This window comes from Ruditapes philippinarum, unplaced genomic scaffold (genome assembly GCF_026571515.1).
Source record: "Ruditapes philippinarum isolate M1 unplaced genomic scaffold, ASM2657151v2 ctg8687_1_1_1_1, whole genome shotgun sequence".
Lineage (NCBI taxonomy): Eukaryota > Metazoa > Mollusca > Bivalvia > Venerida > Veneridae > Ruditapes > Ruditapes philippinarum.
The window spans coordinates 18,983-33,698 of NW_026862450.1; the positions used below are offsets into that span (position 1 = coordinate 18,983).

The 14,716-nt window shown below is 33.0% G+C and overlaps 2 protein-coding genes across 2 annotated transcripts in view; one reads left to right on the top strand and one right to left on the bottom strand.

Moving 5' to 3' along the window:
* On the bottom strand, nucleotides 1-14,486 carry LOC132719135 (coiled-coil domain-containing protein R3HCC1L-like). The gene is made up of 14 exons (XM_060702878.1): nucleotides 14,344-14,486; nucleotides 11,790-11,904; nucleotides 11,259-11,405; nucleotides 10,698-10,807; nucleotides 9,586-9,826; nucleotides 8,391-8,537; nucleotides 6,576-6,923; nucleotides 6,019-6,274; nucleotides 5,407-5,503; nucleotides 4,702-4,783; nucleotides 2,694-2,764; nucleotides 1,933-2,028; nucleotides 914-1,054; nucleotides 1-496 (listed from the first exon to the last, which is right to left on the bottom strand). The coding sequence occupies exons 4-14, from the start codon at nucleotides 10,765-10,767 to the stop codon at nucleotides 420-422; spliced, it is 1,626 nt and encodes a 541-aa protein (XP_060558861.1). The 5' UTR covers nucleotides 10,768-10,807; nucleotides 11,259-11,405; nucleotides 11,790-11,904; nucleotides 14,344-14,486; the 3' UTR covers nucleotides 1-419.
* Nucleotides 14,478-14,716, top strand: part of LOC132719139 (uncharacterized) — a 25,569-nt gene continuing 25,330 nt past the window's right edge. The window contains exon 1 of the mRNA XM_060702880.1: nucleotides 14,478-14,597. Coding sequence (XP_060558863.1) covers nucleotides 14,540-14,597 — 58 coding nt within the window. The 5' untranslated portion in view covers nucleotides 14,478-14,539. The remainder of the gene's footprint in view (nucleotides 14,598-14,716) is intronic.

The following is a 14,716-nucleotide window of genomic DNA, read 5'->3' on the forward strand; positions in this document are numbered from 1 at the left end:
TAAGTCATTCAAGGTTTTTTTGCTCAGTGTCTTCTAAGTGGTTGAAATTCAACGTTTCAGCTCAGTGTTTCCTGACAGCTTGAAACATTCTTCAACATAACAGCTCAGTTTCCTCTAAAAGCTTAAAAATATTCTTCAATATTTTAGCTCAGAGTCTTTTAAGCGCTTGAATCATTCTGCAACATACTCTTTCTATATCCTCTTACAGCTTGAAGCTCAAACTTATTCTTCCTTGCGTATTTTGTTCTTCGTGTCATCAGTAAGAACTTGGTAAACAAACATATTTACTGAATGTCTATCATGAGCTTGATACTCGGGATTTTTCTTCTTGCATATTTTATTCCTCAATGCATACATAAGTCCACAAGTTACCTTTGTTCTTTCAATATAATACTGAAACACAATTATTCATTATATTTCTATGGCTCTTCATCCATTGCACAATTCCCGTACTCCCAGATATTTTCTCTATTTTGCCTCTCCTGACGTTTCTTGGCTGAAATTAAACAAATAGTCTCAATAAATAATCATTTCTTCTCTACCAATATCATAAAAGTTTTATTTCAATGTTAAAGTGACACTATGCCTATCCAATAGTGGCAGTGTGGTCGAGTGGTTGTAATCTAAGGAGATTACTGTACGCATGGGTTCAAACCCTGTCAGGGTCAAGTTGTTGTTTCCTTGAGCAAGAAACTTGACATAAATTGCTTAGTAGTGGTTGGTTCAAGGAAAGATTCGAGAGTGTTTCAATAAGCATATAGCTTCCAACACAATCAAACTAAAAAAAAATTGTATAACCTAAGTGTAAATAAGGTAAAAGTCAAAATAAGTTTTCATTTTGCTAAAATTTGTTTCCAATTTCATATTCCACGTTTAATGAATATTCAAAAACACATGAGAGTATTTAACAAACCTTTGGCTTCTTTAAGTTGCTTTCTCTCCATTTCACGCTTCTCCTTGGATACTCCTGTTGCTAGGCCGAGAGCACCTGCTACTAGACGTCTTGCTGCCATTGCTGAAGTCTCAGGCCGAGGTTTATATGGTTGTAAAAATTCTAAAATTACATTTACCGGTAATTTACATTGTATATTATGCTATAAATGGATCATACATGTATATTAAACAAGAAGTACAGGTCTCAATGATACAAGCTATCTCAAATCTCAGGATTTTCATTAGTCAGTGTACATTCGTTGGCATTTTTTAACAGATCAAATACTTTAGATTTGAGTTTGAATTTAAAGATTTTCTTTATAACCTCAGACCCTGGTTACTGGTATTTAAGGAAATTACAAAATAAGCTGTGAGATAATGCTGGGCCAAGAGGTGAAAGTTGACTGAAATGCTATTAACATGTTTTCCCGTGACAGGTTAGAGATGTATTTCTTCACACGAGAGGGAGATATTTGGCAACAATACAGAAAATCTAGTTCTAATCAGTAGCTAGATCCAAATTTTGATCTATAAGTAATGGAATCTTAGGCATATAAGGTATTTCTCTACCATTCTGAAAGTTTACAATTATTTACAATATGACCTTAACATTTAAACATTTCATCTATAAACATGACAGACACAGCATCTGAGTAATGCTTCCAAAATATTTATTCTTTTGTAGCAATTATTTTCCACAAGTATGGAGCCAGGAAAACTTGCACAGCTGTACAGTAAAACCAGACTCTATAACATTTTCCACTAGCCTGATTGCATGATGCCAAACAAACAGAACAGTTGACAGTTTGATTTATAATCTTTTTATTTTGGTTCGGTTTCAAGTCCCTCTGAACCTGTCAAGGTCATATGGTAACTTTCAAGCTTTACAAGGCAGACGTTCCAAACAACTCACAACTAAGACCCTATAGACAGCTTCAAATCTTATCTGTTAAAGACAGGGTGAAATATTTTGGACAATGCTGACTGTATACCACTTACCAGTACATCTCTTGGCTTTATTCTGTGACTGTTTAGAGGCCTGTGATAGTGGACGTACCTTCAACAAAGGATGTACCAACTGTAATGCATCTTGAGCTGTAGGGAGGAAAAGACAGATATTTATTTCATTTTTCTATGTACTGCATTTAAAACAAACTGACAATCTCAAAGTATTTGTCTCAATAAAAAGAATACAGAAACTAATAATCACTGGGATTTCCAGATAAGTGACATCTAATGGTATTCAGTTAAAAAAAGAAACTTTTGAATTCTACTAAAATGACATGCCCTCAAAATGTTAACCCACATACACACATTCCTTATAACTTAAAGGTATGTGTTAAAGAATTTGTCATTGACATTTTGAACAGAAATAAAATGTATTTGATAAGTTCTGTTTACATTAACCATTTACAAAACTACAGCAAGGATATGTGGAGTAAAGGTGACCCCCGATATATTCAGGTAATGATCTATTCTATAAAGGCATCCATTGTACAAAGATTGAGTCATGAGTCAAATAAAGTTAAGTATTAAGTTCCCCTGCAGGCACCAAAAGTGATAAGCCTTTGCCACCAATATACAATTAGGCCAGTTTGAACATCCAACTTCAAATTTTCATCTTGATATCCCCAAAAATTGATAATGGGCAGTTCCAAAAGTGGAATCTTGATGAGTCCATTTAAGAAATTCAGCAGGTTAAGTTATTTTATTCACCAACATTTGAGTAGAGCTTATATAAGCATTATCAGAAATAGTACCTGCTATTGCACTACTAAATATTCCAAGGGCATGTGTATCATCTACCCATTTGAGATCAAACCCCCGAGACCTGAAAGTATAGAATCTAAGCTTATACAATCATAACTACATACTATATATAAAATATATTGATTCATAAAACATACGTTTGACTAATACATGTATGTAAATATTTCTCTTTAAAATAGTGTTCATGTATTATAATAACAATTAACACATAAACCGCGGCACATGAGTGTAATAAAGCCATTTAATAAAATTGATATAATGTATTACACTAGTGTAACAACTCTTTGACATGACATCATTTGCATTATATACATACATTTGTGTAAAAGCTCACTAATGTTGCACTATAGGCGCGTCAATAAAAAATGATTCTTTTAACAGTTAACCATTCTTATTTTAGATATGTGATAAATAGAATACTATATTCGTGTAGATTCAATACTAAATTTATTGAACTCTTTGAATAAAACAATAATATTCTCGCCAGAGGCTCGCATATGATTTTATTCAACTCACCCAATAAATTTAGTATTAAACCTACACTCATTCAATATCCTCTATATATTGAGTTTTTTTGACATGACAAGACTGGAAATATTTTTTCCGAGATTAATGTTATAGGTCAACACCAATAATTAGTGTGCAAAATTTCAGATAATCCGCTAATTCTGTTTTTCCAGAACAATTATTCAAATTGTGAAATATGATCCAAAATTGTAAAGTGTTGCAACACTTTTCCACTCAAATCAGGCTAAAACAGGACAAAATATTATTTTCAATCTACTATGAATATATTTCTTATTAATATCTTTTGCACATCTTTCTGTTTTAGGTACCCAAGTTGCTCTTTGTAAGGAATTCATATTCTATGTTTTTAGGTTTTTGGACCCCAGTTGAGTTCCTTTAACCCTAAACCTTCAGATTATATGCTATGGATTTGTCCATCTTTGAATCTGGAACAGTTTATTCAAAATTAATAGTATTTCAATATCAAAATTACGAAAATACATAAATGGAGAGCTACAAACAATATAGATTCATCATTGATCAGGTTGCCCAGATTTACATATAGCCAAGGCCCAATCACGTTCTGTTCCATTAGGTTAAGGGATTCAAGAAGGAATTAATCTCATCAGCAAAGAACTGCTATTTGGGAATTTGAATTTTTGACAATTTATATACAAAGACCAAAGTTGGGTTCTTGACCGTTGTACTGATTTATGCAGTGACAAGAAGGCAGCAAAAACAGGATAGTACTGGTGTAGTTTTGAGGAAATCTTGCAAGGTAATTGTGTGCCTGTAGGTTACTGATGTATTAACCCATTACCGCATGAGCATTTTGTGAAAAATGGCTGTTTTCATTGAAAAGTCTCCTGTTACAAGTTCAATTGCTAAAAAACTATAAAAACTGCTTCAATACTAATCAAACTTGGCATAAATGTTGACTGGACCATTGCCTTTGTAACAACATGCTCAGTCTTAAATTTCCTGTTACCATGGCAACAAGGGGACATATCAAAATTGCCAAAAATCACTATTTTGCGTTGATTTTTTCCATCAAAATTGATGTCAAAGTGCTGCAACTTCTCAATGGTTTGAGATAAGAGTCAAAGGCTTTTCAGCGTTGGTTACACGTTACCTTATGATCGACATGGGGTCATTTTCAGCCGCTCACAAGTTCAAAATTTTCTTGGCGATGAGGAGGGCTGGCACCCCCCTTCAAACCCCCTAACAGAAAGGGGCACATCCCCCTTCTGGCAACCCCCTAATGTATCTTTTGGATAGGGGGCGGTGCCGAAAAATGGTCCCTATTTAAACAACATTTCTCAAACAAAAGCAAGTGTTGGGAGCTTAAATAAGGCATTTTTTCACCATTTGAGGCAACACAAAGGGGGGGGGGGGTGAAAAAGGTGTAGAAAGGAGTATATATATCTGGTAATGGGTTAATAAACTGGTGATAAAACTGAAACAAAGACAATGTGTGTTGATTTTACTTACATAAAGGCCTGGAATGCTATAATTAGGTCTCTTGTAACAAAATCTACGGGGAAGTCATATATCTCTATAATATGTTCATATTCTGGAAAAGAAAAAAAATAATCAAACATACAAAAACATTACTTGCTATATTTAGAGATAGCAAAGTATTTAAACAAGATATTGTTGCAAGCATGTTCAATTATATATATTTAACATTAAAAATCCCTGTTGGCTTAGTTAACAGAATACATTGACTGAAATAAGATAGCATAATTCCCTTCCTGAAAAATTCCCCCTCCAATTGACAACCCAGACCAGACAATTCCACTCCTATCAATTTTACAGGACAAACAATTACCATTCAATTGTTGTTTTTGTTTTTTTCGCACAATCAAAATCAAATTTCAGACAATTTTATTTTATCAGGGCAGACAATACCTCTCCCTAGTATCTTGAACTGGTCAAGGAAAGTTCCCTGCCTGCACATCTATAACTGTCTGGGACTCTTTTAAGGTAAGCCAATGTTATATAGAGACAAACATGTATCTTAAATGATTTAGGGGTGTCAAGTGTATCAGTTTCAGGAATACATAAATAATATTTTGCAAATACATAAAAAAGTAAATCAGTCATCATTTCTTGTACATCACATTGGATTATTGGATTGCTCAAAATTTTCAAACAGAACAACTCATTCAACTAAAATCAGAAATATCTGCTTACGAGTAAAATCAAAATTAGATTTATCTTTTGGCTGATAGTCTAGATAGTTGATCTTCTTTGACTTCTGGATCTTCACTTTACCAACAGTCTTTGTTAACTGTAACAGAAAATTATGTGTAAATTGTACAATATAAATAGTACAGAATGGTCAAATTATGGTCAGAGACAAATTTTCGTACAATAAATGAATGACTGGCAAATGAAACAAGGGCATCGATGGTGTCTTGATTACAGGTTTTGTACCTATTGCACTTATCAGATCAAATTTTTGTACCCAGTATTTTACATTTGATAATAAATTAAACAAAAGACCAGCTACATGCAGTTTTTAATTGTTTTAGCTGAATATAGTCTTGTTAAAAAGATAGAAAAAAAAAACTAATAAAAATATTCAACTTCAAACCAACCAGTATTTATGTGTACAGATGAGCTAAAAAGGGCAATTTGTTCACAATATATAATGTAGGTTTTTTGACTGACTATTGAGCCACAAACATCAAACAGACCTCAGCAGTTTGCTCCTATTACTTACATGTAGCCGGTTAGTATATTTCTTATCCAACACATAGGTTGACAAATTTCTAATCTCAAGCAAACAATCTATTTTTATACCTCTTCCATTGCTGTCGGATCCAAACATTCACCATCATCATCAAACATAGCATCCCAGGAGTCTTCATCTACTTCCTCCTCTTTTGATTGGCTGCTATTATCAGTAACAGCGTCTGATTGGTCAACATTACTCACACCTTTTGATTTGTTTCCATCCTCAAACTCTTTCTCATCATCATCTGGCTGTTCTTCTAAGTTTCCAGACATTTCAATGTCTTCTTTATCAATTTCCTGTTTCCTCATCAAAGATTCACCACTACAAAAATAAAAGAAGAATAATAATAAAATGATAATATTAATGCACAGCTGTCAAAATATAAATATGCCGAAATACAACTTCTTATTCATAAAATTAATAAAAACATAAAATATACTTGTATACTATATATATACCTGATCAGAAACTTTTTGATTTGAATCACAACTCACTAACTTGCCAGTTATTTTACATTGAAAACTAACAAACATTTAAATCTATTAATGTGTTTGAATTTTGATCATGTACTACCTTAAGAATAAAGATAATATCTAACTTAATAATTATTAAATGTACTCACCAGGACAGAGTACAGTCCATTGCTTCAGCAGAATTTTCATTGTTTATTTCCACAGTATTTTCTTTAGTATTGTTTTCCTCTGTTAAATTTTCATCAGGAATTTCACAATCTTTAATTTGATGAATATCCTCAGTGTTGGCCCCATCTTTCATCACTTCATCACTATCAATGTTATCATCAGGTAGGTTTTCAGTTTCATCACCTACATATGATTCAATATTAGTATTCCTGTGACTGTCAGACTTTGGAAAGTTTTCACCATCATCTACTGAATTTCTTAATATAGCACTTTTTATATCATCACCATCTTCTTCAGAATCCTTCTTTTTTTCATATCCTTTAATATGACTGGTTTGGAAAGCGTTTCTTGAGAGCAAATATATTCTTCCCCATTTTCAATTTAGTCAAACTTCATCAGCCAAAATTTTTTTTACTTTATTCCTTTTTTTTTATCATTATAATTTTTATCGGAGCAACAAAAGAGATTTCACCATGTTTTTTTTGTTAAAACCCCCCAATGTTTCACTCTCGATTTTCTTTTAAAACTTTCCCTTTCTTTATTAACTCAGTAAGCAGTGCATAATTGTCCTGAGATTTTTGCAGTTTTTTTTAGTGTCTGAGCTAGAATGGCTAAAAAAACTGGGGTGATGGATTTTAATAATTAAATGAGATATTGGAAAACCCCTTTATAGACCGTTTTATCATTAAGCCTTTATCTTTTTCCCCAGGAAAATTATCATTTTCTCTGGGCAAGCAATAAAGTTTTTTAGCACAGCATGTATTTCCCCCGAAACATCTTTATATTTGAGGATTTTTTTTTAATCTACCACTGCATTATAATCTTTATTTACTTCTGGCCCTTTAAACACCCCCTCCCCTTTTTAATCAAAAACCCCTTTTTATACAGAGGCTCTTTTTCATTATATTGCTTTCATATTGCTGTACTTGTTCAAAATCCTTTTCTGATATTCGCCGGGAAAATTTTTTTGACCCCCTTTTATTTTACCTATTTTCTTAACATTTCCCCTATTTCCCAAACTTTCCTGTTAACATAGTATCTCTGAAAAGGGGGTGACTTTTAAAAGATAAACAGGGCTGCTTTTTTTTCGCTTTCTAACCGACCCCTGGGAAATACGTTCCCTCTCTTTTTTTTCTTCATAAAAAAAGAATAAAAAATAAAAACAATTTACATTTAAAGGGACTGCAAATTAAGTTATTTTTTAAATTTTTAAGGGAAGGAAAACCCAATCAGTGTTTTTTTAGAACAAAAAAACATGTGCTAAATTTCTACACTGAAGATAAACAGTAGATATAACATGAGCTATTGCTAGGAGACATGCTCAACTATTCTCAGTGTTTGATAGTAAAATAGGAACCTGGATAATATGAAATTTTATAGGTTCAAAAGGGCAATAATTCTGTCAAAATACATGGTAGAGTTATAGGCCTTGGAAAATTACTTTCTAATGCTCTAAAATAAGTGTGCAAAGTTTCAACCTATTCCCTTTTGTAGTTTTGGAGATACCAACTTGCATGCAAAAATTGAACCAAAGTGTGACAGCAATGCCTGTGTGACTTTTAAAATCTAATAGTCTGGCTAAAAATAACAGATCACTTATCTAAAGCTGTATATTTATCAAGTTAACAAAAAGCCATGTACATATACTAATAAATACCATTTATAAAATATAAACAAGCTACACATAGCTGTATATAAAACATCTTACTACTGTTAGAAGATTATGTTTGATAAATGGAGAAATCGCAGATGAAATCAGTGTGTGTTTCTAAATATCAATCATAAACAAGATCAACTTATGAATCACCTGTCTGACAGGAGTAACTCTCGGCATAACTTCTGAATGATCCGGGCTAGCTTGGTTCTCATGGCCATTCTGACCAGGCTGCTGACGTCTGGCCCGTGGAACGTACACCTGAACATCAGGACGACGATTTCTGGGTCTACAACAAAAATTGGACCCATGATAAAACAAATGACATAATTCAAAGAACTAATGAGCCGTGTCATGACAAAACCAACATAATGGTTTTGCGACCAGCATGGATCCAGACCAGCCTGCGCATCTGCGCAGTCTGATCAGGATCCATGCTGTTACCAACTCTATTACAAGTAGAGACACTGATAGTGAACAGCATGGATCCTGATCAGACTGAGTGGATCCATGCTGGTCGCAAACCCATTATGTTGGTTTTGTCATGACGCGGCTCAAATGGATAGTTTATCATGATCAACATTTAAAATTAAGACTTATCTAGTGAATGTGATTAAATATAAAATATATAACAAGAGCTGTCAGTGGGACAGCATGCCCAACTATTCATAGTGCTTGATAGTAAAACAAGCGCCTGGAAAATGTGAAATTTTTGTAAGTTCAGAAAGGGCCATAATTCTGTCAAAATCAATGTGACAGTTAAGGGACTTAGACAAAGACCTCCTATTATGCTCTTAAATAAGGGTATGAAGTATCAACCTATTCCTTTTAATAATTTTGGAAATACCAATCTGCAAGCAAAAACTTAACGGAAGTATGATGACAACACAGACACCAACACATGAGTGAAAACAATAGCTCTCCCTATTCTTCAAATAATCAAGCTAAAAACACCGTGACCTTTTTAGAGGCAAATTTGTGCCTCAGACACTAATATTTTTTTCCTTCATTAGAAAGGGCAAACGTGAGTAATATAATGTTTAAATAATGGTTTTAGAGCATGTTTCAATGCTTATTTGCCAAGGAGTCATTTTCTGGAAACTATAACAGGACATCAAATACAAAAAGTTTTTGAGAAACAACAATAAAATCATTTCAGTGGTATAATGAGCCTTTAATTAAATAAAATACTGGTAAATTATCACTAAGTCAAGGCAGAACAAAATCTTTACATAAATAAACTAATGAACAAATATTAATATAACCTTCTGTTGCTGTGTAAAATTTTATCTAAATCCAAGAATTCATCATAATCATTGGTAGTTTGTTGTGATTACCTCTCAGACTTTTTAACACTTGATGAGGAAGCATCATTTCCTGCTACAGGTGTTCTTTGTTCTTCAGTTCTCACTGGCCTACCAACTGGACTACTTCTGTCATCATTCTGTTGGCATGGTGACCTTGAACTGATAATGGCTCCCGGTCTAGTCTGTCTATCATTATAGGTAGGAGTCTGTCTGGTACCTAGCTCAGGACTATATCTGTCATGACTCCATCTGTCTCCATTATCTCCAGAACCTGCATAAAATATACAAGAGGACTATGATGTTTTCATAGGTTTATTAATTCTTATAGCCAATTACTACAATCAAATCCCTATTGTAGAAAAGAGGAATGACAGATAGAATGACAACAAATCCGAAGTTATTTCAGAATGTTTATGATTGTTGAAGATGGACCATGGACACTGGAGCTTCCATCCACCCATCTCAATAGTTCACATTGAACATTTGGTTCTGATGAACTAAAATCATAATCAATTATAACTTAACTAATATTTCAGATGCAAACAGACATATAGTGAGAAAATGCTATGGTCAACTTCATGTTTCTACAGGAAAAAATACTCTATAAGACAATATAAATTTAATTTGAATATATATAATTATACCACCTGTCATTTTCACATGATACTGATTTACTTTAATGCAAGTGTATACATAACAATAAAAGAAAGAGAACCAAACCAAATAATAATCTTCATCATAAAAAAGAAGCGCATATTTAATTCTTAAGTAGTTACTGAATTTGTGTAACTGATCTGCCTTGTTTTGAATATGTTACAGTCTACATTCATCAAATTTAGCACTGGCCCGGTGACCCATAGCCAGTGAAAATTAGTTCGAGACGAGTCTGGGAAAATTTTAAGAAATTTAGTAAAATATATAGTAGAATAAATTCAAAATTGGAATTCCGGCTAGTAAATTCAATATTTTAAATTCATTGACTGGTCTATACAAAATTAACGTGATTTCAGTATCTAAATACAAAAATTAAGCTAGCAGTCAAATGTGCAGGCTGACCTTGTTCTAAACTGGTGGCAAAGGCATATCATGTCTGTTGCCAGAAGGCTAAAGGTTAATGAAAATATTAAACTAAAAGAGTATACCATTTCTGTTTCCTGGACCTGGGCTGGGACTGTTGTTACCCTTGAACCTAGCTCTTCCCCGACCCCTCATCCCTGGGGGTCGGAGGTAATCAAACTCTACTGCCTTGTCCCTAATGATAAATAGAATAAAAACTTAAAATTCATTCAAGTTAATAAATATGTAACAAGGTAGTTCCAATAACATATATTAAAGATTATCAGATTTCAGTCATCAACAAAGATTGCTTGTTATGTTATTTTTTTTTCAGTATAACCGAGAGTTTAACTTCTTATGTTATTTTTTTCCAGTTAATCAGGAGTTTAACTAAGACCCGAGTTAATCCCTTGCAACATGCTTGGAGTAATCCATTGAATTTTTATCATTCTTCTTATATATACTCCAGTCTGGCTGAAACTTATTATGTCTTATAAACCATTTAACCCTACTTAAAAAAAAACGATTCAACTTTTTAAAAAATTATGAAATCTCTGATTAATCACAATTCCCTTCTTTAATTGTTATTTTACAAAGTAAGTTACATTATCGTAATTACTACTTTTTGAAAATAGACAGACAGGTACCTATCAATTAAAGCTTGAGTCCAGCAGACAACTGTCTGCCTCTGGTTCCCTTCTCCTACAGAGAAACTATGTAGATCTGGAAAATCTTCTACAGTCTTATGGATCAGCAATCGCAAGTAATTATTAACTGGTGGAAACAGCAAAACCCTGAAATACATGTATAAACAAAGAAACTGAAAGGAGTATGTGTCACAAAAACAAACAAACAGTGGTTTGAATTAATTATCTTTTGAGTCAAGCTTGAATCAGATTCAAAAACAAGTTTTGATTAAAAATATAAACAAAGTTATACTGTACATGTATATTCTATACAAAATAATTAATCACTATATATGTAACTGTACTAATTGCGAAAAAAGTAGCACAAGCAAAGAACTGAAAGATTGTACAGCTTGATGTTCAATGAATATTTTTTTGGAAACTATAATAGAATCTAGAACACCCAAAATAAAAAGCTTTTGAGAAATAAAAAATATTAATTAGCATTTGCAAGGCTTATTGGGTCTTTAAATTTGCAGAAATGATTCTTACACTTTATATAAGGAATGTGTCTTAAAGTCTACCAAATCTTCTGTAACAAGATCAACAAAGTGAGAATCTTCACTGGATAAATATCTACTGTCTATGCAGAAAGCCAGCTTGATAGCTGAAAGAAAAAACAGCATTTAAAATCAGGATTGATAAATAGATGAACTACAGATGAACTTGTTGAGTATACATGTCATGTGGTACTTTTAGTTTCTTCTATTTGGCCTTTTTCAACTTAAATGGTTCCAGTATTCCAACTTGAATACTGTATTATGAATCACCCTTAGGATATGTTGCCTGCTTTTTAAATTTGTCTTTTGACGTCTTATCCCTGATATGCAGGCTTCATAACCTCAGATCCCCTTTCTAAATTCCATTTTATTTAGTTCCGCCCATTGTTTTCTCGTTTAGGGCACAAGCATTCTTTTACTTGGGGACCATACGCCGCTTTTCATGGAATGGCACTACTGTGTCACATTGAAGGTTCCATGATAACCGCCGTATGAACACATCTGCGGATGTTTCTAAATTCAAAATTTTACCATTTTAGTGTTAAATGATGAATTCTGCTTAAGCTGGTGCTAGGGGGCGTGGACGGTAACTTGCACTTTCCAGTACTGTCCATGAACAGGCTCAATCAATCAAACCGAGCCTGCAACATTTTACAATTTTGTCATGTTGGGCTTTCTTTAGGGATTCTGTATTTCTCTATTTTATTTTATTTGTTCCCTCAGATGGGGGACATGGCTTGTATGGTCAAACTTCATTTTGGGGACCTACACATGCGCTTTAAGTCTCGCCAGTTGACTACTTCCTGGATAACATAACCAGTACACTTGCACCAGTAAGGATTATGAAAATCTACACAGAATCATAGATGTTAAAATACAAGTATTTATATGTCTCTGACAGAATCTCACCAAAATGAACAAATTATGGCAATGGATTCAAGAACTGGTGGGGAAAGTGCGGAGGGATGATCCGAGTTTAAATCAATTGTCAGTTACTCACTCAATGTACTTATAAAAAATGTTTAGCATGTTTGTTGCCATCAGACCAGTCTACAGGGCTCGCGCTGGCTAAGCCAATGAGCAAATTGGCTCCTAAATTATTAAATTGGCTCAAGAAAATCATGATTGGCTCCAACTTGCGAAAAGTATAACTTTTGGAATATCCAGTCTAAATTTAGCATTTGCTATTTTAAGAATGGAAAAGTACACATTTGGTTTTCCATTTACAACTTCCGCTTTACCGCTTCTTATCAAAAAACACTGCGACACAGTCTACTTTTTGTGGGGTCATTGACTGGTCTATATTTGTTACTTCCCTTCCAAGTAAAATATCGTTATAAACAGTAACACAGTCTAATACACTGACCTCATGGTATGTTTACATGTTTATCATCTGGTAAATATGACACTAATTGGTGTGAATTGTTGAATGTGCACTGGATAATTGGTCTTTATATTCGATATGAAACAATAACTAGCAGCATCTTAAGATTATCGCCAATCATATCAACAGCTTGGTTATGAAATGGACGACTTAACGGTAAGTTTGCAATCATATAATTTTATTGTTGTTGATAAAAAGATCAAAGGAATTATGAGTTATAGAATAGAAGTTTTTTTTTTTAAAATTGCAAATTAAATCTGACCTAATAATGGCTCCAAAAATGCATAAATTTGACAAAGAGTATATTTGACAATTTGTATTTCTGAAAAAAAAAATGACCTTACTTTGTACATAACCTCTATCTGGAGCATTCATTTACAAATGGCATACATGGCTGTGAAATGTTTATGGAAAATTCAAGAAGCATACAACATATTTTTAGAAAACTTATGCTAATTACTTTACTCTTATAATGAATATTTGGCTTTTTTTTCCCCTGAATTATGTTTAGTTTAAAACTTTTCAATATTCTTTTCTTCATTAATAATTATTCTTCTTACTGTCAAATGTTTCTGTTTTTATAATTTCAATAACAGATAGTCCTCAAACCAAATCTTTGGCATTAACCAAGCAAGCTGAAGCAGCACATTGGAATGTGGTTCTGATGTCACTGTCATGCCACTAACATTAGATTTTATGAAACATTGCTGACCAAATTAGCCTGGAAAATGTTATTCTTATAGCTACTGAGCTGCAAGCTTTTATGATCAGTTTTAAAGTGATTAAAATGTAGCTACCAAAATAAAGTTGGATATACATGTAGTTTATGTTTTTTTTTCTCTAAATATCTCATGCCTTTTTAAGGTGTTCCATATATGAACTAATGCTATAAATTAGTCTGACAACTGAATTCTGGTTATTTGACAGTACCATTGCCTTCTTAAAAATAACATACAGGCACGCAATTTTTGCCGCGAAAAATTGGCTCAAAGAAAAAATCTGCCAGTGCTAGCCCTGAGTCTATTACCAGGTCCAGAAATAATTTGTGAATATTTTTAATCAAAATTTTAGTTCTTTGAACCATTAACTTAAAGTTGTTCAATTGAATAATCTATGGTTTTGGTAATTGCAAAACAAATAAAAAATATGATGTTGCCATTACCATATATTTGCTAAATACACAGGATTTTCGATATTTTCCAATTTTTTGACATTTTTCCTGCTGCTTTCATTTCTAGCATGTGTACAACGTCATCCTAGTTTACATCAAGGTGAATAGACGTTTAGAAGTATCTTGTTTCATGTTGAATAGAAAATCCAAAGCGCTTCGGTAACAAGATTAGAATACACAATTTTCCATGACGTCATCAGAAATTGTGATAATAAAGATGCAGACAGGTGGGAAACATGAACCAGGTAAACTTAATACAATCTTTTGTAGAGCATAAACGAAGAATTTAATCGATGTTTAACAGTTGCATTAATGTTTAACATAAGTGTTCGTTAGAAAGTAATTGGCTAGGAACTGCTGTCAA